This window comes from Podarcis gaigeae (assembly GCF_964106915.1).
Source record: "Podarcis gaigeae genome assembly, chromosome: 8".
Classification (NCBI taxonomy): domain Eukaryota; kingdom Metazoa; phylum Chordata; class Lepidosauria; order Squamata; family Lacertidae; genus Podarcis; species Podarcis gaigeae.
Window position 1 is genome coordinate 68,593,990 of NC_139684.1, and position 27,421 is coordinate 68,621,410.

The window sequence follows — 27,421 nt, forward strand, 5'->3', positions numbered from 1 at the left end:
ACAGTGCATGTGTTAGGGTATATTGTGCATATAAATGCATATATTTGTGAAAATGGCATGGAAAGAGGCTTTATGTTAGGAGAAATGGCTTGCCCAAATGTGTACACAAGGCAAGAATTGCATGCAAAAATGTGTATATTAGGAGAATATTGCACTAAAATTCCTACAAGCTTTGTTGAGGACTTTTTATTTAAATAAAAATAAAAATGGCAGAGCGGTGCAGAAATGTTGAGAATTCAACTTAAGGTGGGGAGGGATGAGAAACCATGAAAAATAGACTGATCTGTCCATTCTTAGACATGTGCCCTGAAATCCCACCCTAATGGCACCACTGCCCAGAATAGCAGTCCACTCTACAATGGAGAAACCGCACATCTTTTGTCTTGCTCCCCAAATCATTACACAAACACTCAAGGAAAGACTCCAATGTGAACATTTGTGTTTATTTTGTTCCTTTTTATAAATGGGCACAACACATGAGTAATAAAAAAAATAGACATTACCATTACAGTGCTACATTGGCAAAGATTATTTTTTAATATTTTTTTTAAGGTTTTGGCCATCGACTCTGGACAAAAACAATTAAATGTTTTTATTATTTTTATTATTATTTGTTTCCCCACCCTCCATTCATAAAACAGACACTAAATAGCAATTTCAGTACTAAACTCTAGAAGAGTTATGTACATACAAAAAAAAATGATTTTAAGACATGTTTTACCTTTAAAAATATTTACATGCATTGCTCCCCCGTGTTAGCAGAATAGTACACAACTTGGTATTTTGCCTAACGTTAAAACTTTTCCATTATCCCGTGATTTGTAGCTCCCATAAGAGACTTGCGGAGGTATCTATTTGCTTGTCAAAACACTCCAGGAGGCAATTTTTTTTGGGGGGGGTGGATATCAATGCTTTGTTTTTATCTATTTATTGAAATTTTATACACGGGTTCCTATTTACAAGACAAGTGGGGCGGATTTTGTCTTTGAAGACACAGAAAACAATGAGGTTGTTCTAGCAAGCAGGCTGTTGCACTGGCAATTATTTTAAAAAAGCAGTTTTATAAAACAGTGTACAGAAAAGGAGTTGTAGCTGACTTCAGGATGCAATCCTAGCCAAGTCTACCCAGAAGTAAGTCTTAGTGAATTCAATGACTTACACCCAGGTTAAGTGATTCTAGGATTGCAGCTTGTCATACTCAAAGTAGGCCCATTAAAATGAATGGACACGACTAGCTGAAGTCCATTCATTTCGGTAGCTCTACTCTGAGTGTAACTTAGTCAGATACCACCCTCTCTTTTTTTGCTTTTAGTCTGATTTGATTGTCAATTGTAAAGATATTATATTCGATCCCAGCCACAAACACAACTACCAACGCTGCATCTGTGGCACTCCAGCTCTGAAGGCCTTGGGGAAAGAATCAAGGAAACTCCCACAGACATCACTAAATCTTGGGGCAATGACAATGTATTCAAAGTTGAACACTAAGGGCTTGCACCTGTTATGACCTTCTGGATAAGCTTGGTGGATTCCAACTCTCATGAGCTCCAGCCAACATGCCCAATGATCAGAGATGATGGGAGTCCAATAACACCTTGAGGGCATCAGATTGAGGAAGACTTCTTTAATCAGATGTATCAGGAGAACCTTTCACCTTCCACTGGATTCCAACCCAGACCAGCTCCAGCCATGCATGATGGAATTTGTAGTCCAGCAACATCTGAAGGGCCACAGATTTGGCTCCTATATAGTGTTCATTGTGTGGCCTGGCCATGAGGCATATTTAGGCTGCTGTCCTGCACCTACATTAAACTCAGTGGGATTTATTTACCAATAGACATGAGTAGGATTGCACTTTAAGGAAGATGCTTCAAACAGAGACTTGTGTATCATTAAAAGGTCCACAAATGATCTTTATTTTTAGAGATATTATGAAGTTGGAGGTACCATTTCTAAAAAATTGCCTCATGTTCCAAACTTTATTGATTTAGATCTAGGAACACAAGATGAACATTAACTGAGCCAACCAGGTGAGGTGGGGAATCCCCAAAGTTTGAGGAAGTACAAAGAAATATTTAGGGAAGGGGAACACAAATGGAGAAATGATATGAGCGAGAAAGACTGAACATTGCTGGCTAACAGTCAGAGAGCTGGAAAAGGAAAAATGGAAGTATGGAAGAAGTGGGCATAGCTGTCTGGCCAGAACCCTGAACAGAAAGACTCCACACTGCAACATTTTGTTACAGGTCCTTGTGCATCTTAATAGTGATTTTGACCTCCTGGAAAAGGAACTGGAGCTTCATCTACCCTTGTCAGTCATCTGCTCGGCTGGGCGTCTTTGAAAAATTTAGATGTCCTGGTGCCCACCAATATACACAGGGTTCTTCCTTGCTTATGTACACATTTTAAATTAATATTGTGTGTGTATCTATATGTACATACAAAAACATGTACATATATACATTAACTACATACATATACATACACACATATGCATACACACACCGTAACATATTCACATCATCCCCACAGTCAAACCTCTGCCAACTGGAGGTGGTTGGTATCCATTCAGTAGGGTTGTAGCAAAGCCCCTTGGTAAGACTCAAGCAAAATGTTATGTAATAGGAGTGCAGTGACCTTTCCAAAGAAACTGAAGGCCTTTTGAAGTCTTCAAGCTAGGAGAAGAGAGCATCCCATTAATCTTTTAAGTGGAGCAAAATTGCCAATTAACTTTGGTTGGTGGGATGAAAGGAGATCATGCTTTGTTGCAGAGATCATTTTTGAGTGGGAAATTTCAGCCAGTATCTAGAGGATCAAGATAAAGGATCAAGAGGGGAGAAGGCAAAAAGCACACAAGAGCTGGCAACACTGGCTGTCGCGCAACCATCAACCTTCATCATAGAAAGTCAATGGATTTGCAGGAGAAGAATATTTTACGTTTCCAGTAAGAACATTATTTAGATATTTGATTGCTAGGGAAATACAATTGCTTTGCAATAGAACTGAGGTGGGTAAGTTTTGGCCCTCCAGATGTTGCTAGACTACAACTCCCATTATCCTTGACTCTTAACCATGCTGTCTGGAGCTGATGTGGCTTATAGTTTAACGACACATGGAAGGAAGCAGGTTCCCAGTCTTTGCAATAAATGCATGCTTTGAGAAAGAGCATCTAAATTGTGGAGAACGGATCCGTTTTTCTCCACATTGCAAAGGCACCAGAACACTGCAGACCACTATTTCAAAGCCAGAAGAATCTCAGAAAGAATTCAGGATGTTGGACTGGCTTAATTCCAGTTTCCCTTTGCCTGTTCACTTTGGCCCTTAGAAAAAGGCTAACAGCATAATCAGTAGTCCCAGGACAGACCAAAGTGTTCAATGAGCTGTGTATGCTTTGGTCATTAAAACTGCTCAGATGTTATATAAACAACTTTTGAGAAGCACTTCCAGGTATATGTGAGTTGCTTCTGCTGATGTTTATTCCATTTTTAATGTACCTATCGGGATCACATAGAACTAAGGTAGGCAAAGTGGTGCATCTCCAGTTGTTGTTGGACTCCCAACTTCCATTAGCTCCAGCCAATGCTCAGGAATGATGGGAGATGGAGTCCAACAATATTGGCATGACACCCTGTTGCCTACCCCTACAGTAGAATGTTTGTGAAGAAGACATTTCCTGGTATCCACTTTTTGTCTTTGATGAGCCAGGGAGTGCAAGCTTTAGCTGCTCAAGGAACTGATTACAATATACACCCTCCTTTGTTCAAGGAGAAAGGTCCTCGTCAATATACAAAGCACTTGAGATCAGCATTCTTCATTTCAGGAAAGGAAGTCATCCCTGTTTGAATGAGTATATTGGAATGAATGAGGACTACTGTGTGGCTCTCTAGGCAGAATGGCATGCTTCACAGCATGCTGTATTTGGATTGCCTTCCTTTATCTTTTAATGCCTTCCCCCAACCAGGTAGCTTTCAGGCTAACATCCTCCCTGACCATTGGCCATGCTGGCACAGTGGCACACTCAGAAAAAGGACATCTTTGCGTAACAAATCACTTTTGTTTCAATTTCCTCATTTCACTGAGCTGAGTTTTCACGGTGTTGTAGAATCAATCAATCAATCAATCAATCAATCAATCACAGAGATTGATGAAGTTCCTTCCTCCAATTTAATCAGCCATGTTTCTATATTTACAAAGAATCCCCTTTTCTAATGTAGTAAAGGAGTCGACACCTGTAGAAAATTATTTTTAGAACTTTGTGTTGGAACATTTCCATTAACTCTGCCACAGCAAATAGGCCTGTTGTGTTGTCGGATAACAACAGCAATAGCAAAGTTTGGTGACCAAAGTGTGTCTTTGATTGCTACCTGCGTTAAAAGGCATCCTTATTTTTAAACATGCACTGTTTCTCTGGGATTAAACACATAAGGGCATCTCCCCTGCCGCTTAAAAAGTAACTAACTGTTGTAATGCTCACCTTCTGTCACTAGGTGTCGCTAAAGTGCAGCTGTGTTCAGCCTTAGCTTCTTATGGAAACAACACTACAGTGGCACCTAATAGAATGTGCATACTCTTAGAAAGAAGGACAATACCTTGGAAACAGCTGCTGCTTCATTGGCTTTTAGGAGGACCTAATAAACCTCTCCAGTTTTCCAAGAGACGCTAGATTTTTTACAAAGAAAAACAACTACAGGAAAAGCTGCATCAGACTGCAAGTGACTACTGATGAGAATTGCTACTCCAGAGTTATGGCAATATGTCCTTTTCATGAGTGTGAGTACCAATAATCAAAACTCACATGGAACAAAGTTAAACTCAGATCCATCAGTGCATAAACTCACCCAGAGTCTCAAAGTGTCACAGATACAGCAAAAGCATTGCCTAGTTTCTGCATTTATAAAAAAAGAACTCCATAATAAAATCAAGATATTAAAGAGAATTTTTTTAATCCCCCCCCCCCCGACGCATGAAATTTCTGGCTTTTACTGCCAGTTACTTAGACTTTGTCTCCTTTTCTGCACGCAAACCAGTAGGACCTTGCAGTGCTTTAGATATATTACAAAGGCTGAAGTCTTTAGGCACAATTATCTGGGAGTAAGCCCCATTTGAATGTAGTGAGGCTTATTTCTGAGTCAGCATGCATGGAATTACATTGGAAATCAGTGTAAAAACCATTAGAAACCAGACACAAAGATGCTTCTCAAGAGTTTCTAATCTGCATGCATGAGGATAATTGGTGTAAAGCTGGAAGAATTTTAAAGACACCCAGGAGTTCAAAGGAAAAGTGACAAGATTAATAGTCATGGAAGCGTTGGGTTGGATCCAACTCACTTCTACTCAGAGTACATCCAATGAAATTAATGGACCGAAATTTGTCATACCCATTAATTTCAGTGAGTCTACTCTAAGAATGATTGACATTGGATACAACCACTGAAATTAATGGGGGTTGGAACTAACTCAAGAGTAGCCAATGTGGTTCCCACCAAATGTTGAATTCCAACTCCCATCGGCCTCTGCCAGCATCGACAATGGTTTGTGATGATGGGAGCTGGAGTCCAATAATATCTGGAATGTACCAAATTGGCTACCGCTGGGCTAAACTGATTTAGTAGTTTCAATCACAAAAGCTCAATGATGCTGCTTTCATTTCCTTTGAGATATTAACATTCAGCAGGAAATATAACCTACAGGTAACCAATGCTGTTGGACTACAACACCCATTATCCCTGACCATTGGCTATGCCGACTGGGGCCGATGGGAGTTATAGTCAGGCAGCATTTGGAGAGCACTGTATTGGCTAGTGCTAAGCTGACCAGAAGAAACATGAACAATGAGATTTGTAGCTGTAATAGAATAATAGGATCGGAAGGTTATTGCCAAGATCTGCTGGTTCAGCTAGGCTGGAATGAATTATGGTTATTCATTGCACAACCTGAGAATCTACCATGAAGCCAGTTCCTTCAGCACATGGGCGACATTTTCAAAGTTTTCTGAATGGGAGACCAGCCCCCCCCTTATTCACACGCACCAAGGCAGCACAGTGCTGGCTACAAGTAAGCAAGACAGGCAACTCGACTCTTTGGAACCAATTCCTACATGAAGGCAAACTGCCAACCTCATTCCCCTCCCATTGTTGATTAGTGTAATGGCAATATTGATGGTGGGTTGGGGTTGACATATCTGCATTTGTTCAGCATTACCACCTTGGGATTCCAATGTACTCTTTCCCCCTTTTTTGCCTTAACACAGAAAACAAAAATATTGTTGGGTCAACTTTGCTCTCACTGTGGTTTGCTGGGGGGGGGGGGTATGATCTGTTTGCTGTTGTTCATAGATGTGCATGCACACTTCTCCATCAAAACTTCCAGAAACAGACAGCTACACAGCTTCCCATCCTCAAAAACCCCTAATTATTTCTAGAATTTTTTTCCCCTCCTTGGAGTATATCATCCTGCATACTTACCTGGGAATTGGTCCCGCTGAACTGAGTAGGCGCTCTTAAGATTGCAGCAGTTCTCTTCAGATATTCAAAATAGCATGTGAAGGTTTAAACCAGGCATAGGCAAACTCGGCTCTCCAGCTGTTTTGTGACTGCAATTCCCATCATCCCTGACCACTGGTCCTGTTAGCTAGGGATCATGGGAGTTGTAGTCCCAAATATCTGGAGGGCTGAGTTTGCCTATGCCTGGCTTAAACTATGCAGCAAATTGCAGGTACTACACCCCACATCCCCAGTGTGCTCCGCTCCCACATCCCCCTCTCCCAACTTTTGCACACTGAGCATGAGGTTTTGCTTGAACATACCTTACACAGAGTCGGACGGTTGGTACATCCAGTTCAGTATTGTCTATGATGGCAGCCAGCAGCTTTCAGGGGTTTCAGATGGGAGTCCTCCTCATCCCTACCCAGAAATGCCAGGGGTTGAACCTGGGACTTTCTTTCTGCATGCAAGTAAGGTGCTCTACCACAAAGCCATGGCCCTTCCCCAATAGTTAGAATCCTCAAAGGTTAGAATCCCCTACACACATCTCAGTTGCGTATCCTGATTGCACTAAATGTGTAAAAATCAGAGGTATATCCAATACTCATGGGAACATTGTGGGCAGGACCTGCATGCATGCCCCATTCTAATCCCAAATCCTATACATATGGACTCAGAAGTAGGTCCCATTGGCTTAAAGGGGGCATATTCCCAGGGAAGTGTTGATATGATCACAGCCTAAGTTAAATGTATTTTGCTGCTATAAGTCAGCTGTCTTAAACAACAGCTCCCATCATCCCCACCCAGCCAATGAGAATTGTTGTCCAAAACACCTGGAGGGCACCAGGTTAGCAAAGGCTGCCATATGTTCATTCTGCTACTTCCTTTACTGGTTTTGCCAGCCTGCTTTTTGAAAAGTTAAACAGAGTTGCCAGCTTTCCTTTCTATATCCAGTGTGCCAAGCTCAGTAGCAACTTTGTGGCTCAACTCTGAATCTTCCTCTGTTTACTTATATATCTCTGAACTGTGACCATCTGGCCTGCTGCTTCAGCCAAGGTGTGTATACAGCATTCAGTCAATGCAATTTGAATGGGCATTTGCCAATACATATTGGCACCTTGCAATAGCATCCTATTAGTGATGCATAATTTAAAACACCCTTATCACCCATTGGTGGTTTTCAATTGCATTTTCCCCGCCCATATTGGTTTTTTTTATTATTTATTTTTTAGTACCCTTGGCTTTCTGATATGTAAGAGTGAACATTCGTCTTTACTTGCCTTCATTTTTATTGCATACAGTTCAATCGCCAATTTATCCATTTGGTCCCTCTGTGGCATTTGGGCCATAGGTCATCTGCCAATCTGTGGGTCGGCACTATTCCCTCGCCTACGTTGCCAGTGAAAATGTGACATCTGCTTTAACAGGGAAGGTTTGGGTGAAATGTCACACTCCCCAGTTTGATGCTGACCTACAAATTCCTGCTTTGGAGATGCAGGTTTCACCCCAACAGTTGAGCACTGGTGTTTATTAACTTTTTACCACTTCCATTTATTTACAGAGTTATATGGAACCAAATATCTGCTGCAGCAGATCATGGACTCATGTTGTCCTCCTCCCTTCCCCCATATTCCCCCATACCCTTATAAAGAAGGAAAGGACCCACACCACTTTTTGAGAAGTATGACACATTATCTATTTCCTACAGTCTTCAGAAAAAAGCTTGCCTTTTCCACACGTATCCCTGTTTTCCCACAAATAATGTCTTAGAAAAGTGTTTCTTGGTCATCTGCCTGAGCTTGCAATACCATGCAAGTTGAGTCTTCAAGGTCACAGTGAAAGCCAGCTGAATGAATCTGGGCATAAGGTTTAACCGGAAACCTCTGCAAGCCTAGGATGGTCCTTCTGTAGGGAGATAGTTTCAAAGTGGTGGTTGTGAGTAGGGATGGGAGGAAGGGAGGTGCTCTCAGCAAGGAAACAATGCACAGCTGGGAAAAGGTGCTCTCTGTGGACCATGTGAGATCTCCAATGAAGCAATTAAAATGTCCACTGCAACTGACCGATTGCAGGAGGGAGCTGTGAGCAGCCCGGATGATCAGATGTTGCGTCTCCTTGCACTTGTAGTCGAGCGGAGTCAGCGAGTCAAAAAAGATCTCGTCTTGAAGAGTGCTGCAAAGTGCCAGAAACCAAAACGGACCACCTCATTCGAAACAAAAGAAGTCAAGGCTCTAGACCTGAGGGAGGTGTGAATCGAGACCGTTCCCGGCAGAGGTGCTAACTCAAGCGTTCATCCAGCCAGGAGTTCACTGTTTGCTCCACGCTCTGATGCTTTCTGATTCAACCTTCCCCTTTCCTTCTTAAAAGCAAAGAACATACATGATACTTTTTAAAAAAAAAACTGTCGGTTTCTTCTAGGCTTCTTTGTTAAAATTCACAGACTTGATTAGAAAGAGAGAGAAAAGAGGCTGGGTGAATAATAAGAGAGATTTTGTTTGTTTGTTTGTTTCTGTTTCTTAAAAAAAGGACGGCATCGGGACAGAAAAAGAGGTGGCGAGGCACTGATTTATGCATAGAATTCCTCCTGCTTGTCGGGTTTTTGGTACGTGACACTCGCCTGCTTTGGCTCCTCCAAGGTGTAGCTCCCCTCGTCCTTCTTTTTCATCCGGTAGATTAGCAGCATTACCAGGAAGGCAGCAAAGAGAGCTCCAACGACCCCGCCCACAATCACGGCTGTAAAGAAGACAGCAGAAGATGCAGAGTCAGTAATATCTCAGAAGGATGTGCCCCTCCTCCTCCAGGACAGGGGTGGAGCAGCTCAGGTCCAGGAAGCTCAGACTCTCCTGAGGCCATGCCCCTCTTCCCCCAGGGCCACACTCCTCACCAGCCTTGTTTTGCACCTGCCTTGGGCCCTTTTGTCAGGTTGAAATGAAATGCGTCCTTGAACATGGACCATTACTCTCTCGCTTGCCTGGATAGCAGGATGGAGATGGGTGTGGGTGGGTGTAGAAACTACAAAGGTAACATTTACAGTCCTTTTTCAAAACTGGAAATGGCTGGGATTGAATGGGGAACCTTCTGTGTGAATATTGGTCCCTCGCTATCTGAGGCAGCACCATTTCAGGGGGGAAAAGTGGGGGGTCCTATTCCAGAATGCTCCCCTGGTATACCTTGATTCTTGGTGAATTCGAGACCACCTCCTGCATGCTATTTTCTATTTACATGGAGAGTGTTTTGTTTTGTTTTGTTTTGTTTTGTTTGTTTTAAAAAAGTGGACAGGGGAGCAGCATTCAAAATGGCAACACACACACTGCAATCAGTAGTGGTACAATCCATTCTAGCATGTCAAAGCCCTCTCTACTGCATTTGTAAGTTATATTCAGATGTGGGAAATATTGCTTTAGTTTTGCTGATCTTAATGCTGACACTTCCAGTGTTCCTTTTCCAATGCAGTACCTGTTATGGAACGGTGGTTTTTTTTATCAATATACCAGCATGTTATACTAAATTTCATTTGCCACTCACCCTTCTTTACCTTCTGTTCCCCCGTGAAGACAACAGAAAAGAACTATAAACCAATATACCACCCCAAATTCTGTCCCTTTACTCCTGTGATTTTTCTGGACGAATGTTTTATTTGTTTTATCCCCCTAGAAGTTATTAACCTGGAAATGAATGCTAAACTTTTGCTATATTCCACTATATTTCCAGAAGCGGCTTTTATGTCTCTGGAAAGCTCAACTACAATGCAAAAATTAACAGTTCAGGAAATGTCAGGGAAACAGAATAAACTGTCCTATGAATGCAGTCATAGACTAGATTGTAAAGAAACCTATGGAGGGGAAGATACCTATTAGCTGCTATTAGCTGTGGTTGTTAAATGGAACCTTCAAGTCCAGCGGCAGCATGACAATCCCTTCATTCCAATTGCGCACACACACACACACACACACACACACACAAAATGCAATTGGAAGCAGTGCAGGGGTTTGCAAACAGTGAGGAAGGGATATCGCCTTTATGCCCTGCTTCTGGGCTTCCTAGAATAATCTGATTGGCTGCTGCAGGGAACAGAATGCTAGACTGGAAAGGCCATGTGAACTCACCCAGCAAGGCTCTTCTTAACGTCCTTCATTTTGTCATCCAAAAGACCGAATTGAAATAAGCCAAGTAATGAATTGGTAAGCAAGCAAGCAGTTGGGGACATGTGGTGGGCATATGGTCTGAAGGAATGTGGGGCCACCACCTTGCTGAAGCTAAACAGGTCTGGGTCTGCTCAGTACTTATTTGACTGACCACCAGGAAACCACATCTACATTGTCTTGGGTTCCACCATGGCATAAAGGTGGGATAAAGGTAAAGGTAAAGGTACCCCTGCCCGTTCAGGCCAGTCTTGACAGACTCTAGGGTTGTGCGCTCATCTCACTCTATAGGCCAGGAGCCAGCGCTGTCTGCAGACACTTCTGGGTCACGTGGCCAGCGTGACAAGCTGCATCTGGTGAGCCAGCGCAGCACACAGAACGCCGTTTACCTTCCTGCTAGTAAGCGGTCCCTATTTATCTGCTTGCACCCGGAGGTGCTTTTGAACTGCTAGGTTGGCAGGCGCTGGGACCAAGCGACGGGAGCGCACCCCGCCGTGGGGATTCGAACCGCCGACCTTTCAATTGGCAAGTCCTAGGCGCTGAGGCTTTTACCCACAGCGCCACCCGCGTCCCTTAAAGGTGGGATAGAAAACATCAAAAGACAACTAACCTGCTTTTAAAAAACAAAAAACCTCTGCTCAAAGACTATATATATATATATATATATATATATATATATTTGCTTTCGTAGATTTTCACGGGTACAGGAATGCAGGTTTTGGTGTCCTCGGGTGTATATATATATATATATATGCATAACAAGACAGAATCAGTAAAATGTAATTATAAAGCCATTTTAAACAGGTATGGGGAACCTTTGGTCCTCCAGATTTTGCTGGATTAAAACACCCGTCATCCTTGCCCGTTGACCATGCTTGTTGGGGATGATGGCAGCTGAAGTTCAGCAACATCTGGAGGGCCAAAAGTTCCCCAGGCCTGATTTAAAACACCCATTTCACCTCAGAATAAGTACCTACCTATGAGGACCTCTTTCCTTTCCAGGATGTTTTTCTGGGGGAGCTGCGCAGCCGAGTTCCCGGATTCTATTGTATTGTCTACAAGCCCCGGCTCAGCATTCTTCCTCAGCACCGGCCCGGCTGCTGGGGTAACCAGGGCAACCACTTCATTGCTGAGCTCCGTCTGAGCTGCCACCTCCTCCTCCTCACGGATTTCAAAGTCCCCGCTGACGGGAACTTCCAGTTCGTTATTCATTGACGTGGAAGGGGTCGCATCCAGAGGCTCTCCCTGTGAGAGAGAGAACAGAGAGGACTGAGAGAGGAAAGGAGGGAGAAAGGATGCTCCGTTGCCTTCATGGAGCAAGAAAGAAGACACATCTGTGGCAGGAATGGGGAGGCAAAGGTCCTCCAGATGCTGCTGGACTCCAACTCCCATGAGTTATCTCTCGCTTGGACTACTGCAATGTGTTCTGTGTGTGGCTACCTTTGAAGGTGACTTGGAAACTACAACTAATCCAGAATGCGGCAGCTAGACTGCTGACTGGGAGCGGCTGCCAAGACCACATAACACTGTTCTTGAAAGACCTACATTGGGTCCCAGTACATTTCCGAGGCACAATTCAAAATGTTGGTGTTGACCTTTAAAGCCCTAAGTGGCCTCGGCCCAGGATACCTGAAGGAGCATCTCCACCCCCATAGTTCTGCCCGGACATTGAGGTCCAGTGCCGAGGGCCTTCTGGTGGTTTCCTGGCTGCGAGAAGCCACGTTACAGGGAACCAGGCAGAGGGCCTTCTCAGTAGTGGCACCCGCCCTGTGGAACGCCCTCCCACCAGATGTCAAAGAAATAAACAACTATCTGACTTTTAGAAGACATCTGAAGGCAGCCCTGTTTAGGGAAGCTCTTAATGTTTAATAGATTATTGTTTTTAAATATTTTGTTGGAAGCCGCCCAGAGTGTCTGGGGAAACCCAGCCAGATGTTTGCCTATGCCTGGTTTATGCTAATATGTTACTGTTTGGCTACAATCTGTACTTGGTTGCCTTATTAATAAATCTGAAATTTGTTTGCTTATTGATTATTTAGAAGCGTTTCCAAACCACTGAATATTTTGTTTAATGATGTCTAAGCAGTGTACGCTACGTACAATAGAAGCACAATATCCGTTAAAAGAACCTAAGAGCATAAAAGCCATGGTATAAAATCATACAAAAGCAAATAAAATGAGATAGGAAGGATCCGTGCACATAGAACAGGTTGCAATCTGGTGGGTCAGGGAAAGTCTGGGTCAAAAGAGGTCTTCATAAGAAGAAGAGAAGAAGAAGAGTTTGGATTTGATATTCCGCTTTATCACTACCCAAAGGAGTCTCAAAGTGGCTAACATTCTCCTTCCCTTCCTCCCCTACAACAAATACTCTGTGAGGTGAGTGGGGCTGAGAGACTTCAGAGAAGTGTGACTAGCCCAAGATCACCCAGCAGCTGCATGTGGAGGAGCAGGGACACGAACCCGGTTCACCAGATTACGAGACTACAGCTCTTAACCACTACACCACACTGGCTCTCTGCTGAGGCAGCAGTAATAGAGAAAGGACCATAGCTCCATGGGGAAGAATCTGCTTTGCATGCAGAGGGTCTCAAGCTCAGTCCCTGGCATCTACAGCTTAGGCTAGGAAAGACCCTGTCAGAAATCCTGGACAGCCACAATGGTATGACTCAGAAGAAGCAGGCTTCCTGTTTTGCATTCCTCTTACATGAAACCGCAAAATCTAGGGCAGAGGCCAATTCAATGGGCACCTCTAGCAGAGGCCAATTCAATGGGCACCTCTATGTGGGAACAACCCCCAAAACGACAGAGAATGAATTAGAAAACTTTTTTTAAAATAATAACTTCACCTTCAACCATCATCATTCAGTGGTTCTTTAACATAAGAAGATTCTACCACCCACACTGCTTTTTCTGAGTCAGACTCAGACTTTTATGAGAAAATGGTTGGAATCCTCTTCCAAAGCTGCTCTCATGCTCTTCTGATTTATTATTATCGTGGACAAATAAGAAGAGGCAAAGTTGAGGGATCTTCACAGGGAGCATTTTTTTGAATGGCGTGGAACTGCCTGTTACAGACATTGGCCGGCAGGGGGAGGCAGAGACTAATGGCTTCTGGACACACCCACCCCTGAAATAAGGCTTTGCATGTCAGGAATCCAGGGCATCTGATGAGAGAGAGACAGAGAGAGAGAAGTTGTCCTGTGAACATAATGACCCAAGAAAAGTGAACCCTGATAGTTGAAAAGTCAACTATCTCAGGTGCAGGAGACAGGATATTTCAAAGCAAGAGTGGCATTTTAACAAATATATTTTTGGAAAAATGAAGAAGGGAAGGGAAGGGAAGGGAAGGGAAGGGAAGGGAAGGGAAGGGAAGGGAAGGGAAGGGAAGGGAAGGGAAGGGAAGGGAAGGGAAGGGAAGGGAAGGGAAGGGAAGGGAAGGGAAGGGAAGGGAAGGGAAGGGAAGGGAAGGGAAGGGAAGGGAAGGGAAGGGAAGGGAAGGGAAGGGAAGGGAAGGGAAGGGAAGGGAAGGGAAGGGAAGGGAAGGGAAGGGAAGGGAAGGGAAGGGAAGGGAAGGGAAGGGAAGGGAAGGGAAGGGAAGGGAAGGGAAGGGAAGGGAAGGGAAGGGAAGGGAAGGGAAGGGAAGGGAAGGGAAGGGAAGGGAAGGGAAGGGAAGGGAAGGGAAGGGAAGGGAAGGGAAGGGAAGGGAAGGGAAGGGAAGGGAAGGGAAGGGAAGGGAAGGGAAGGGAAGGGAAGGGAAGGGAAGGGAAGGGAAGGGAAGGGAAGGGAAGGGAAGGGAAGGGAAGGGAAGGGAAGGGAAGGGAAGGGAAGGGAAGGGAAGGGAAGGGAAGGGAAGGGAAGGGAAGGGAAGGGAAGGGAAGGGAAGGGAAGGGAAGGGAAGGGAAGGGAAGGGAAGGGAAGGGAAGGGAAGGGAAGGGAAGGGAAGGGAAGGGAAGGGAAGGGAAGGGAAGGGAAGGGAAGGGAAGGGAAGGGAAGGGAAGGGAAGGGAAGGGAAGGGAAGGGAAGGGAAGGGAAGGGAAGGGAAGGGAAGGGAAGGGAAGGGAAGGGAAGGGAAGGGAGATGCCTCTATGCAGAGGAACCACTTCAAGCCAAAGAGTGGGGGCTCAGTGGCATGTGCAATGTCACACACGTGGCGTGCAGTGCACTTCTGCGACATTGCATGCACGACACGCATTGCGCACCTGTGATGTCACACAAACAATGCGCTTATCACTGGGAGGAGGCGTGTCATCATGAGGAGGCCTTGACCAGTGCCACACAGCTTCAATGGCCATAGCTCCTTCTCATGCGCACTCAGGAAGAGCCTGCATTCGATGCTGCGCTTGGCTCAGCAGTTTGGCCTCTTCCACCCCCTCAATATTTTGGGGGATGGGGTGGAGCCCCCTGCTAAGGAATATTGAGGGGGCTGAAGATGCCTCTGCCCCCTAGAGTAGGCACACCTGCCTCTGTGTAAGATTGGGGTAGGAAGCCCTCCAGATATTGCTGGACTACAACTCCCATCATCCGTGGCCAACAGCCATGCTGACTGGGGCTGATGGGAAATGGAGTCCAACAACAACAGCAATTAATAATAATATTATGCATGTGTGAATGGAAAATGGCGCTAAGGGTTAAGATAAGGCTCGTGTGAGTCATGTGCCACATCTGCTGTGGATCCACTCCTTTTTTTGAAAGGCAGGCCAGCCTTCAAAATGAATTGTGCTTAAGAGCAATGATTCCTTCTCATTTTCAGGAAAAACAGAGCGCAGTCTGCTCATCCCTTCTGCAAATTGTGGAGGTGATACTGCCTCCATTTTCCAGGAACAATGTTTCAAGTTTGTTGTTTTGGTTTTTTTTAATAAAAAAAGATAAAGTTTAGTAAAGAAAGCACTAGGAGAGCTTTCTACAGCTGTCCCCAAAGAATCTATGGTGGTGGGTGGATGTGGGTGGGTTGGTGGGTGTGAAAATCCGCACCCTTTTGTGACAAGTACATGTGTGTAAGCTAGGTTGCTGTAGTGTAGAGGGTGGGGAACAATTGACCCTCCAAATGTTGTTGGACAACAACTCCCACGATCCTGGACCATTCGTCTTTCTGGTTGGGGCTGATGGGACTTGGAAGTCCAGCAACATCCCCACCACGGATGTAGCAGCAAGAGGGCTAGACCAGGAGTGGAGAGAGCCAGGATGAAATCCCCACTGAGCCATAAAGCAGGCTGAATGGCTCTGGACCACATAGCCTACCTCACAGGGCTGCTGTGAGGACGAAACTGCAGCGCCATATGACCCTCTGTGAGCTTCTCGGGAGCGAAGTCTGGACAAAATGATAATCAGCGAAATAACAAAACCACACCCAGCACTTTCAATCCGGCTCCTGGGATTCTTTGTGCTTTGGCACAATACATCCCAGCCATGACCAACCAAAATAGCCTCTTTCTTCATATTTAACAAGAGCAAAGAAATGCCGTCATCCCTATTTTGCAGATTGGGAGCCCAGACAAAGAGAAGGATTAGATTTCTCTGCGGCACCTGTTGTGTCTCTAACTGCCAGATTGTTAGAAAGAGGATAATGTGCTACGCACCAGGAGGGCTTTGAAACCCAGAAGATCCACCCAAAAACCAGCACATCAAAGAAAACTGCCATGCGCTGAGTCAGGCCACTGGTCCATCTACCTCAGCATTGTCTACACTGACTGGCAGCAGCTCTCCAGAGCTTCAGATATTATATGAATCATAGAGCTGGAAGAGACCCCCAGGGTCATCTAGTCCAACGCCCTGCAATGCAGGAATCTCAGTAGATGAAGAGCAGATGCTCTACTCCTGAGTCACAGCCCTCTAGCCATAGATCAGGGTTATTTCTCATCTCCTGCCCTCCTCTAAATGTTACAGTCACAATGCTGGAATCACATCTGCAGCCCAGCAGCCAACTGGTGGCATGACTTTGGGGAAGAAGTCCAGCCTGACTGAAAAGAAGTAGACTAAGAAGGAGGTCTCCAAACACAGCAGAGCTGGCTTACCACAAACAAGTCAAGTAATACACATTACTACTGAGGTAAAGGTAAAAGTGAAGGACGCCTGGACGGTTAAGTCCAGGCAAAGGTGACTATGGGGTTGCGGTGCTCATCTCGCTTTCAGGCCAAGGGAGCTGGTGTTTGTCCACAGACAGATTTCCAGATCATGTAGTCAGCATGACTAAACCACTTCTGGCACAACGGGACGTTGTGACGGAAACCAGAGCGCACGGAAAAGCCGTTTACCTCCCCCCCCCACAGCGGTACCTTTTTATCTACTTGCACTGGTGTGCTTTCGAACTGCTAGGTTGGCAGGAGGTGGGACAGAGCAACGGGAGCTCAACCCATCTGACCTTCTGATCAGCAAGCCCAAGAGGATCAGTGGTTTAGACCACAGTGCCACCCGCATCCCTTACATTACTATTAGAAGTAGGACACACACCAGCATGGTGCCTTTGAGGGCAGATGTGGCCAAAGCAGCCTTCCTTGATGCCTACGTGGTTCATTTTCTCTGGTGAAATAAGGCTTAAGAGAGGCATTCTATTGCCACTCATAGAATAGGGAGCAGCATTTGCTTGGTTGCAGTGGGTGTGTGGCACCTATAAGTTTCTCCAACTTGCAAATCTTTTTGACCTGTGGGTCAAAAAAAGTTTGGCAAACCCAGATCTGTTATTAGTATTAACTGCCCTTCACTACCAGGTTACAAATCTAAACTCATGGTCATCCAAAGAAATGAATGATGGAAGATTCGGGACAAGCAAAAGGAAGTCCTTTGTAGGTCAGCTATAGAATTCGCTCCCACAAGAGGCAGCGATGGTCACTTTAAAAGAGTATTAATGGAACTCATGGAGGATAAGGCTGCTAGTTGTGATGTCTATATTCTGCTCCATAGTTGGAGGCAGTGGCCATCTGAATACCACTTGCTGGGAATTGCAGGTGAGGCGAGTGATGTTGAACTCAGTTCCTGCTTGCTGGCTTCCCATGGGCATCTTGTTGGCCACTGTGAGAACAGGAAGGTGATTATATGGGCCACAGACCTTATCTGGCAAGCTCGTTTTCTTCTCCTGCCCTTTGCTTCAGAGAGGAAAATGTATTGGGCTGGCCCTGTTTCTGTTCCTAGGAGTCACTTCTTGGATTCTGTGCGCTTCCATCTAGGCATAGGATTGGTCTTTTCAATTGTGCCACCCCATAATTTTCAAATTTCCTCACCAGATCCTTATCTAGCACCTACTTCAAGATTCCAGGTGACAAAGGTGTTATTCTTTTCAAGTTTCAGCACCATTTAACCGGGATCTGTTGTTTTGGGGTTGGCCGGTTGGTTGGTTTCTAATGCTGGAGCTGTTGTTGTTTTTTGTGATCTAGCTAAATTGGCTTGTGTTCCACCCGTACTACTTTTGATTTCTGCTGGAAGCCTCCTTGGTGCCCATTGGCAGAGACGTGGGATACAAATTCCCCACCTAAATAAATTATTGGTTGGCTTAATTAAAAACTACAGTAGTACCTCGGGTTACATACACTTCAGGTTACATATGCTTCAGGTTACAGACTCCGCTAACCCAGAAATAGTACCTCAGGTTAAGAACTTTGCTTCAGAATGAGAACAGAAATCGCACAGAGGTGGCGCGGCAGCAGCGGGAGGCCCCATTAGCTAAAGTGGTGCTTCAGGTTAAGAACAGTTTCAGGTTAAGAACGGACCTCCAGAATGAATTAAGTATGTAACCAGAGGTACCACTGTATTTGATGGTGACAGCAGATCTCACACTATATGTCTGTATTTTTTAAAAAATCAAATTAACCTAAGCACTTACTCTGCCATTCTCCCACTGCTATTTCTATCTCCACAGTCGAGCCTCAAACTTGGCCCTCAAGAGTGTGGAGGGCACAGAGAAGGTGTTAAGAAACCAAATCAACTGGAATAAAAAGGTGCTGTGCTCTCAGTGGAAGGTAGGGAAAACGGCATCATCCACAACCCTTCAGAAAAAGAACCTTGGGTTGTATCCAATGCTAGACCCACTGAAATGAATGAGCATGACTAAGGATGTGTTCAAACAGGAGGAATGTTACATTAGTTTTCCTGATTATAATGCTAGGGCTTCTGCCTGTTTCTAATGTTCTTTACAGACTGCAGGACCTGTTGAGCTATGGAACTGTGGCTTTTTGACTGGCATGACACACTAAGTTTCATTCACACCAGTGGGCGTGGTGTGACACAACAATGAACATCACTGGGCATCGCTACTCCCCCATCCCTTCTGCACATGTGTGCTTCTGTTCCTCCATGAAAAGGGCAGGAAAGAATTGCAAACATTATGCCACCCCCAAATCCGTCAATTTACTCCCACAATTTACATGAACCAGGGTTAAAGTCTGATGTGCAACAAAAGATGATATTTGAAATTAACAATGCCGGCTTGTTCTTAAAACAAAGAAGTGTACTTCTCCCCCTTTCAAGAACCGTTATTTATATTTCTCCGCAAATTTAGTCAACTGGTTTACAATTCAGGTGGTAGCCCTAATACACGTCTGCAGTGTTTGCTGAACCCCTCACACCATGCCATTTCCCGGTTAATATTACAACCCCAAGCTTTTCTGGGTTAAAATTTTAAAAGGCAGTGCGCAGTGCCCGTCCTCCCTCCCTAACAAGGCTAGGATCATTTTTAGGGAAGAGATTTCGTCAGGAAAATGACATGCAGAGGGAAAAGTCATTTACCAGGACTGCTGCCCTGAACCCATTTGCCCCCACCATCCTGCAAATTCCTTTAACTTTATTTAAACATTTAAATAAACATAAGATGAGAAGAACCAATTACAGACTATCTGCGCCTTGTGCTGTTTAGCCCTGCTCCCTGTCCTGCATGTCTTTTTCCACCTGGCCTGGGAGGGTGGGGCCCTGACTGACTCCAGCTACAAACACCGAAGCTGAACAGACTCTTGGGATGGAGTATTGCTTAAGGGCTTTGGGGGGGGGGATGGTTGCTGTTATTGATATTATATTTTTGTATATTTTTAGATCTTATGATTTAATGTGGAAATTTTTGCTTTGCTTGTCACTTTGACAAAGTTTCGGGGGGGGGAATTAAACGCCCCCATCTATTGCCTCCTTGCAACTTGCCCTTTTGAACCTGAGGGATGATCAAACGGCAAGTTTCTGATCTAAGGAACTCCTTATGCGGATGCTGACTGCAGCAATAACTTCTTTGGCCCATAAATCAAAGGGCTTAAGCCTCTCATTTTGGCATGAGAATATGTGGACTCTGGCTAACGTCAAGAAAATAACTCACAAATTACATACTTCTAAGCGTAAGGAAGACCCAAAACCTTTCTGTGTTGTTTGGTGTGTGATAAATTCAGAAAACTCTCTTCCCCGGCCAAATTGTGCAGTTTGACTTCCATGATGTGTTCTACTGCTTTTATTTTTCTGCATTATTCGTTCTCTATTTCTTTGGGAAAATACCTCTGTGCTGCTCCTATGTTTTGTAACTTTGGTGTTATATATTTGTATTTTTGTTGCTTTGTTTGCATTTTGTATTTTATGTTCATAGAATCATAGAATGGTAGAGTTGGAAGGGATCCCGAGGGTCATCCAATCCAAAGGAATATCAACTACAGTATCCATGATAGAGGGCTATCCAACCTCTGCTTAAATACCTCCAAGGAAGGAGAGTCCACCACTTTCTGTTCCACTGTCAAACAACTCTTACCATCAAAAAGTTCTTCCTGATGTTCAGTCAGAATCCCTTTCTTCTAATTTGAAGCTTGCTCCCTCTTCCATGGGACATCCCTTTACTTAAGTTAATAAATCACAAGAACAACAAGCCATACCTGGACTGGTTTTGTCGGTGCTGTAGAACCTGAGGGTTGGGGCAGTGTGGTAGTCCTCTCACTGCGGTCTGGCTCCCGAGAAGTGCTTGGCTTTGGCACAGCCCTGCTCTTCGTCACACCGGTGGTCACCAGCGGAGCTGTGTTCAGTTCCGTCCTGGTGACTTCGGTGGCTGTGGTTGGCGTTTCAAGTGTGATCGACTGCGTCGTGGCTACAATGGTGATAAAAGGGGGCAGGACTCTCAGGACAGTCGTTGGCTTGGACATGGGCATCGTAGCAGAGGTGGTGGTGGTGGTGGCAGCAGTTGTGGTGGTGGTGGTAGCAATAGTACTAGCGGTAGCAGAGGCATCAAGGGCTGCGGTGCTAGCAGTGGTACCAAGCGCTTTCCGGATGGTGACCGCCGGTGCTTCGGTCACCCTGGGGATGTAGAGGCTGCTTGTTACTGGATCAGAGGTGGCTTCCTCCGCAGGGAATGGCGCAAAGGGGGTGGCTACTGGCTGCACAGAGGTGGCGGGCAACACAGGGGAAGTTGTAGGTAGGGTGAGGGGTGCATCTGTGTTGAGCCGCACAATGGTCTTGATCCCAGAGTCCTGCTCAAAATCTGTAAGGGAAGTAAAGGTTAGGATCTGACTGTTCAGTCACTGTAGGGACACAGGAAGCTGCTGTCTACAAAGTCAGCCATCTAACTGAGTGTTTCCTACACTGACTCAGTCTCCAGGGATCCAGGCTGGAGTCTTTTTCAGCCCTACCTGGAGGTGCCAAGGATTGAACATGGGGCCTTCTGGATGCAAAGCATGTGTCCTACCACTGAGCTAATGGTCCACCCCATTAATAATTTTATCTACACTGTCCTTGAGGCTTCCCACCACTGTTTTATTTGCAAGCTACCTTAATAGGGTTTTTGGCCTTTAAAAGTAAGCCTATAAGCATTTTAAATAAATGAGCCAGACATTCAGTAGGATGAGGAGAATAAATGCATTCAATGTTCTTTACAATGTTTGCTTCTGGAAGGCTAACCAGCTGTCTGCTTCTGAATTCCAAAAAAATTACATTCAACCTCTGGGCTTTTTTCTCCCCACCACCACCACCAAAACCCCCCACAAATTTTCCGTAATAACTCTGCCACCAATATAAATGGAGGAGGAAGAGTGATGTCTTCTATCCAGCCACACTCAGCAGAGCGACGTGCCTCCTTTTAAGGGTCTTAAATATGTACTCACATCCAGAGCCAGAGCCTGAGTAGAGTTCCTCGATTTCATCAATTTCTTCATCCTCAAAGGAGTCATCATCTCCAGAGCCTTCCAGGTCAATGGGCCGCTCATAATTTTCATTCCGCCAGTGCTGGGCCTGGGTTCAAACATCAAAAAAACAGACTTAATACTTTCCAGTGCAGCAACGTGTGCAGAGAATAAGAGTCAGCATAGGCAATAATTTTGGGGGCAGTGTTTTTGGAGCCCAGGGGCGTAGGCAAGCTGTCTTATATTGAGCTAGACCATTGGTCCATTTAGTTAAGCACTATCTACACAGACTGGCAGTGGCTCTCCATGGTTTCAGACTGGGGCTCACTCCCAGACCTACATGGAGATGCCAATGAATGACTCTGGGGAGCTTCTGCATGCAAAGTAGAAGCTCCACCACTTAGTAAGAGAGGAAACATACAAGGAGCTGCCATCATGCCTTACCAAAAGGGTGGAAACCTGTTGTCCTTCAGATGCTGTAGGACTCCTGACTTCCATCAGCTCCCTGCCAGCCTGATTAATGGTTAAGGATGGTGGGAACTGGAGGGCTCTAACCTCTAGAGAGCCACAGATCCCCCCCCCCCCTGGTCTTGACAGTCAGTTGGTGGTTTACAAATTCCATGTTAGCAGCATACGAAACTCCCATTGTTATAGGAGCATTTTGCAACAAGGAATTTCATTAGCACAAGCAGTTTCTGAGCTCTGGGCACAATGCCGTGCCTAAGATTTCAGATTAAAATGGCAGAGTGGAAGGAAAGGAGGGCGTTTTTCTGCCTCCCCACTTCCAACCACTCTCCGAAGATTGGAGAAAAGACCTTAAGAATACTAGCGGGACGGGCAGTTGAAGGACTAGACCATGTGAAAAATGAACATGATATTTTAGCTGTAGTTCATTCATTTCCAGCTTTGTATTCTTGTTATTTAAAAAGTGTGCCTAGACATTCCATTGTTGCTCCCATTACCTAGGTTTAAGGTGCCATTTAGCTCCTAGTGTTCATATCTCAGGTTCTAACACTGCATTTTAGTATATTACAAAACAGGAGGCAGGTAAAACCACAGAGTTTGTAGAAAGAAGAAAAATGTCACAACAGAAAAACAGTACCTAAGAACGCTGTTGTTGTTAATGATTACATTTATTACTTGCCCTTCATCAGCAGAGTCCAGGTCAGTTATAACAATTAATAATAATAAATAATAATAATAAATTTTATTTATATCCCGCCCTCCCCAGCTGAAGCCAGGCTCAGGGCGGCTAACCACAATAAAATAATACATCATTCTAAAATCATTTCATTAAAATTAATTCAACTCAAATTGATGGCAACTATTAGGCTAAAGTTCTGTGGAGATTGCCAAAGGAGGGAGTCAGGCTGTGCCCTGACCAAAGACCTGGTGGAACAGCTCTGTCTTGCAGGCCCTGCGGAAAGATGTCAAGTCCCGCAGGAAAGATGTCAAGTCCCACAGGGCCCTAGTCTCTTGTGACAGAGCGTTTCACCAGATTGGAGCCAAAGCTGAAAAATCCCTGGCTCTAGTTGAGGCCAGCCTAACTTCTCTGTGGCCTGGGACCTTCAGGATGTTTTTGTTTGAAGACCGTAAGTTCCTCTGTGGGACAATTAAAAACTGAAAACGGTTTAAACAGAGCCACAGAAATAAGGTAGGCCCTGAAAATACACGTCTCAAGCATCAAAATAAGTGAGCCTTCAAAACATAAGGAGAACCCTGTTGGATCTAGCCAATGGCCCATCTAGTCCAGAATCCTGTACTCACAGCGGCCAATGTGGGAAACCAGCAAGTAGGACCCGAGCACAAGAACACTCTCCCCTCTTGTGGCTTCCAGCAACTGGTATTCAGAAGCATCACTGCCTCCATCTTAAGTCCTACAGTATGTCCAAACAAAACACTTTGGCTTTCTGCTCCCCTTCCTCTCCCTGGATTGAGCTTATAGCATGGCCACCAATCTTTCAGCAAAAACCACTGCTTGGGTTTTACCGTACAGCAGGGGATAATGCCCTTTTAAACACTGTACTGTGAAATTCAGCCATGTGGCTTCCAGCTGTAGCTTTGCTGAGATTGCAGAAGAAGCAGAAGCCTGGGCAGTCCAGCTGCCACCCATTTATCACATGGAGATGTGAGGAAGTGGGAAGGAGTCCATGTTTAAGCAGCGAGGTTCCCCTCCCGGGTCCTGTCAGCGCTATTGTCAAATCAGCAGTCAGCCACCTGGATGGTGGCAACGAGATCCCAACTTCCTCCTCAGAGGAGAGCATGCTCAACTTAAGCCAAGGAAGCAGAAAGTTGGGGGGAGAGAAACCAGCAGAGAGGAGAAACTACGGTGGTGGCTTGTAGACATGCCTTGAAAATGTGTTCTCCTTTTTTTAATTCCAGAAGGATTTTTATAATTGATTTCTGCTGTTTTGAATTGCAGCTGGTTGAACTGTGCTGAGTTTTATAGCTGGAATTTTTTGAACTGTATTTGCAACAAAGTGGTGGCTTTGCACTAGTGCAGAGGCGGCAAAACGTCAGAGGGCCAAATGAAACCCTCTGGATCTCTCTATCTGCCCCTCGGGACACTTGCCAGGTCACACAGCCTCTCCTGAGGCCACACACCTGCCAGCCATTATTCACAAGGCCTTTGAGGGCTTCTGCTTGGCTTGAATGGTTCCTTCAGAGAAGGGCAACCAAAAGGATCAAGGGGATGGAGGGACTCCCCTGTGAGGTAAGGTTGCAGCGTCTGGGACACTTTAGCTTAGTTAAAAGGTGAGTGAGAGATGACACGGTAGACGTGTATAAAATCATGCATGGCATACAGAAAGTGGGGAGAGAAATGCTTTTCTCCCTATCTTAACACTAGAACTCTTGACCATGCAATGAAGCTGAAAGTTGAAAGATTCAGGACAGATGAAAGGAAATAGTTTTGCACTCTGTGCAGTTAAACGATGAACATTTACTCCCACTAGAGGCAGTGATGGCCACCAACTTAGATGGCTTGGACAAATTCATGGAGAATACAGCTATCAGTGGCTACGAGTAGCCACCAAGACCATATAACACTGGTCCTGAAAGACCTACATTGGCTGCCAGTACGTTTCTGAGCACAATTCAAAGTGTTGGTGCTGACCTTTAAAGCCCTAAACGGCCTCGGCACAGGATACCTGAAGGAGCGTCTCCACCCACAATTCTCAACCCGGATACTAAGGTCCAGCTCTGAGGGCCTTCTGGCGGTTCCCTCACTGCGAGAAGTGAGGTTACAGGGAACCAGGCAGAGGGCCTTCTCGGTAGTGGCGCCTGCCCTGTGGAATGCCCTCCTATCAGATGTCAAAGAGATAAAAAAAAACTACCTGACATTTAGAAGACATCTGAAGGCAGCCCTGTTCAGGGAAGTTTTTAATGTATGGTGTTTTATCATGTTTTTAATATTCTGTTGAGAGCCACCCAGAGTGGCTGGGGAAACCCAGCCAGCTGGGTGTGGGGTATAAATTATTATTATTATTATTATTATTATTATTATTATTATTATTATTACTATGTCATAATGGTTTTGGTCTGTATGCACAGTTGGAGGCAATATGCTTCTGAATCCAATTGATGGGAAGGAAAAGGAAGGAAAAGGGGTAGAGGCAGAAGTGTGAGTGTGAGTGTGTGAGAGAGATGGGAAGAGCGTAGGATGGTGAGCAAAGGAGGGAAGAAGTGTGTACATATGTGTGTAAGAGAGAGGGGAGGGGATGTATGAGAGAAGGTGAGCATGTGTGAGAGAGAAGGAAAGAGAAGGCTCTTAATCAATTCAAAATGCATTATTGTCAATTACAAGGACAAAGATAACAAAAGGTGGGATGGAGTGACCTCTTCCAGCTGGAAGGGTGGTTGAGAACAATCAATCAAACGAAAAGTGAGCAAGTTCCACACACACAAATGCAGACAGGGCTAAATTTGATTAGTGTGGAACGAGGCAGTTTTTCAAGAATTCTGCACATAAACGGACCAATGCTTGATAGGCAATCGTCCCTGGGTTGTGACAGAAAACATGATGGTAACCAGCACAGACAGAACAAAACTAGCATTGTATGTTCCACAAAGTAGGCTCCAGATACAACTATTTATCAGGCTGGAAATCTTATTTTGCATGAATTAAGGCCCTTGAACATTTTTCAGTGGTAGCCCCACATGCGATGCATACCAATAGTTCAGCCTAGAGGCAACAAAGGCGAGTGTGACAGCAGACAATTCTGCTTTCTCGAGGATGTCAAACACAAAATCAAGTCACATCACAGTGGTACCTTGGTTTTTAGAACAATGGCTATCATAACAGCACATAAGGGGAAAAAAAATTATTTATTATTTATTATTATATATTATTTATTATTATTTTCATCATCTACAATAGTGTCTTATTCATTTTACGGTACAGTGCAGTACATTGATTATTGCTTTCATTTTATGGATCAATGGCCTTGTTAGTAAAATTCATGTTAATTTGATGTTTTAGGGGTTGTTTTTAAAAGTCTGGAATGGATTAATCCATTTTGCATTACTCTCTATGGGAAAGCATGCCTTGGTTTTAGAACGCTTTGGTTTTGGAACAGACTTCTGGAACGGATTAAGTTCGGGAACCAATGAACTACTGTACTGTGTCCACATAGGTAGTTAAGAAAAGGGGGAGAGATTGCAGGAGTGGGGGTGCAAACAGAAGAGGATCTTTCCAAAGAGATCATGTTCCTATGCAGAAGAAACAGTAAATCAGCAGTATGCATCCCTTAGAACACCTTTCCTTCACCTGGTGCTCTCCCAAGTGTTTTAGACCCCAGCTCCCATCAGCCCTAGCCTGCATCACCAATAGTCAGGGGTGATGGGAGCTGTAGTCCAGCAAATAAATCTGGAGGGGGAGTAGGCTGATCTTCTACCACCTAACCACAGTATGCACTTTTTCCATTAATATTCCTTTCTAAATAAAAATAAATAATAGCAATTTAATTAGTACAAAGGCATCCATTTTCAGTTTATCATCCTAGCCAGCGAAGACAGGAATTGCAAGATTTGGGATATTGCAGTTGACCTTACATAAACCCTAACAGTATTCTGGGGTGTAGCTTTTTCGCCACTGAAAACAAAGAGAGGAAATGAACCACTTGAATGTCAACAAACCAGACCATCACACTCCCTTCAAACATTCTAACCTAGCCACCCACCAGGAAAGCCATTGGGATTGGCAGAGACTACAGTTGTGCTAAAATATTCATGGTCTAGAAGCATGTGAACTGGAAGATGTGCTGTTTGCATGCTCACAGAGAAGGAAATAAATGATCTGCGGGAGGAGAAGGACAGCAGTTTTCAGAGAAGATCTGGAGTCTGTGCAACACAGAGCTTCTCCTCTTACCTAGGGTACATGGAGATGTCATTTAGTGACACATGGGAAAGCTTTTCTTCCACGATGAATAGCAGGCATGGGGAGAGGGATTTGGATTGGAACATAGAATTATTGAATTGTAGAGTTGGAAGGAACCCCGAAGGTCACCCAGTCCAACCTCTTGCAATGCAGGAATATCAGCTAAATCAAGGGTCAGCAACCTTTTTCAGCCATGGGCTGGTCCACCATCCCTCAGACCATGTGGTGGGCCGGACTATATTTTGGAGAGAAAAAATGAACGAATTCCTATGCCCCACAAATAACCCAGAGATGTATTTTAAATACAGTGGTACCTTGCAAGACGAATGCCTCGTAAGACGAAAAGCTCGCAAGACGAAA

At 44.8% G+C, this 27,421-nt stretch overlaps 1 protein-coding gene across 1 annotated transcript in view; it reads right to left on the reverse strand.

Annotated features, from left to right (window-relative positions):
* Positions 1–427: 427 nt before the first annotated feature.
* SDC3 (syndecan 3) overlaps positions 428–27,421 on the reverse strand; it is a 116,136-nt gene continuing 89,142 nt past the window's right edge. The window contains exons 2-5 of the mRNA XM_083750891.1: positions 21,667–21,793; positions 20,449–21,047; positions 11,599–11,866; positions 428–9,212 (exon numbers count right to left, since the gene is read on the reverse strand). Of these exons, the coding sequence (XP_083607017.1) occupies positions 9,046–9,212; positions 11,599–11,866; positions 20,449–21,047; positions 21,667–21,793 (1,161 nt within the window). The 3' untranslated portion in view covers positions 428–9,045. The remainder of the gene's footprint in view (positions 9,213–11,598; positions 11,867–20,448; positions 21,048–21,666; positions 21,794–27,421) is intronic.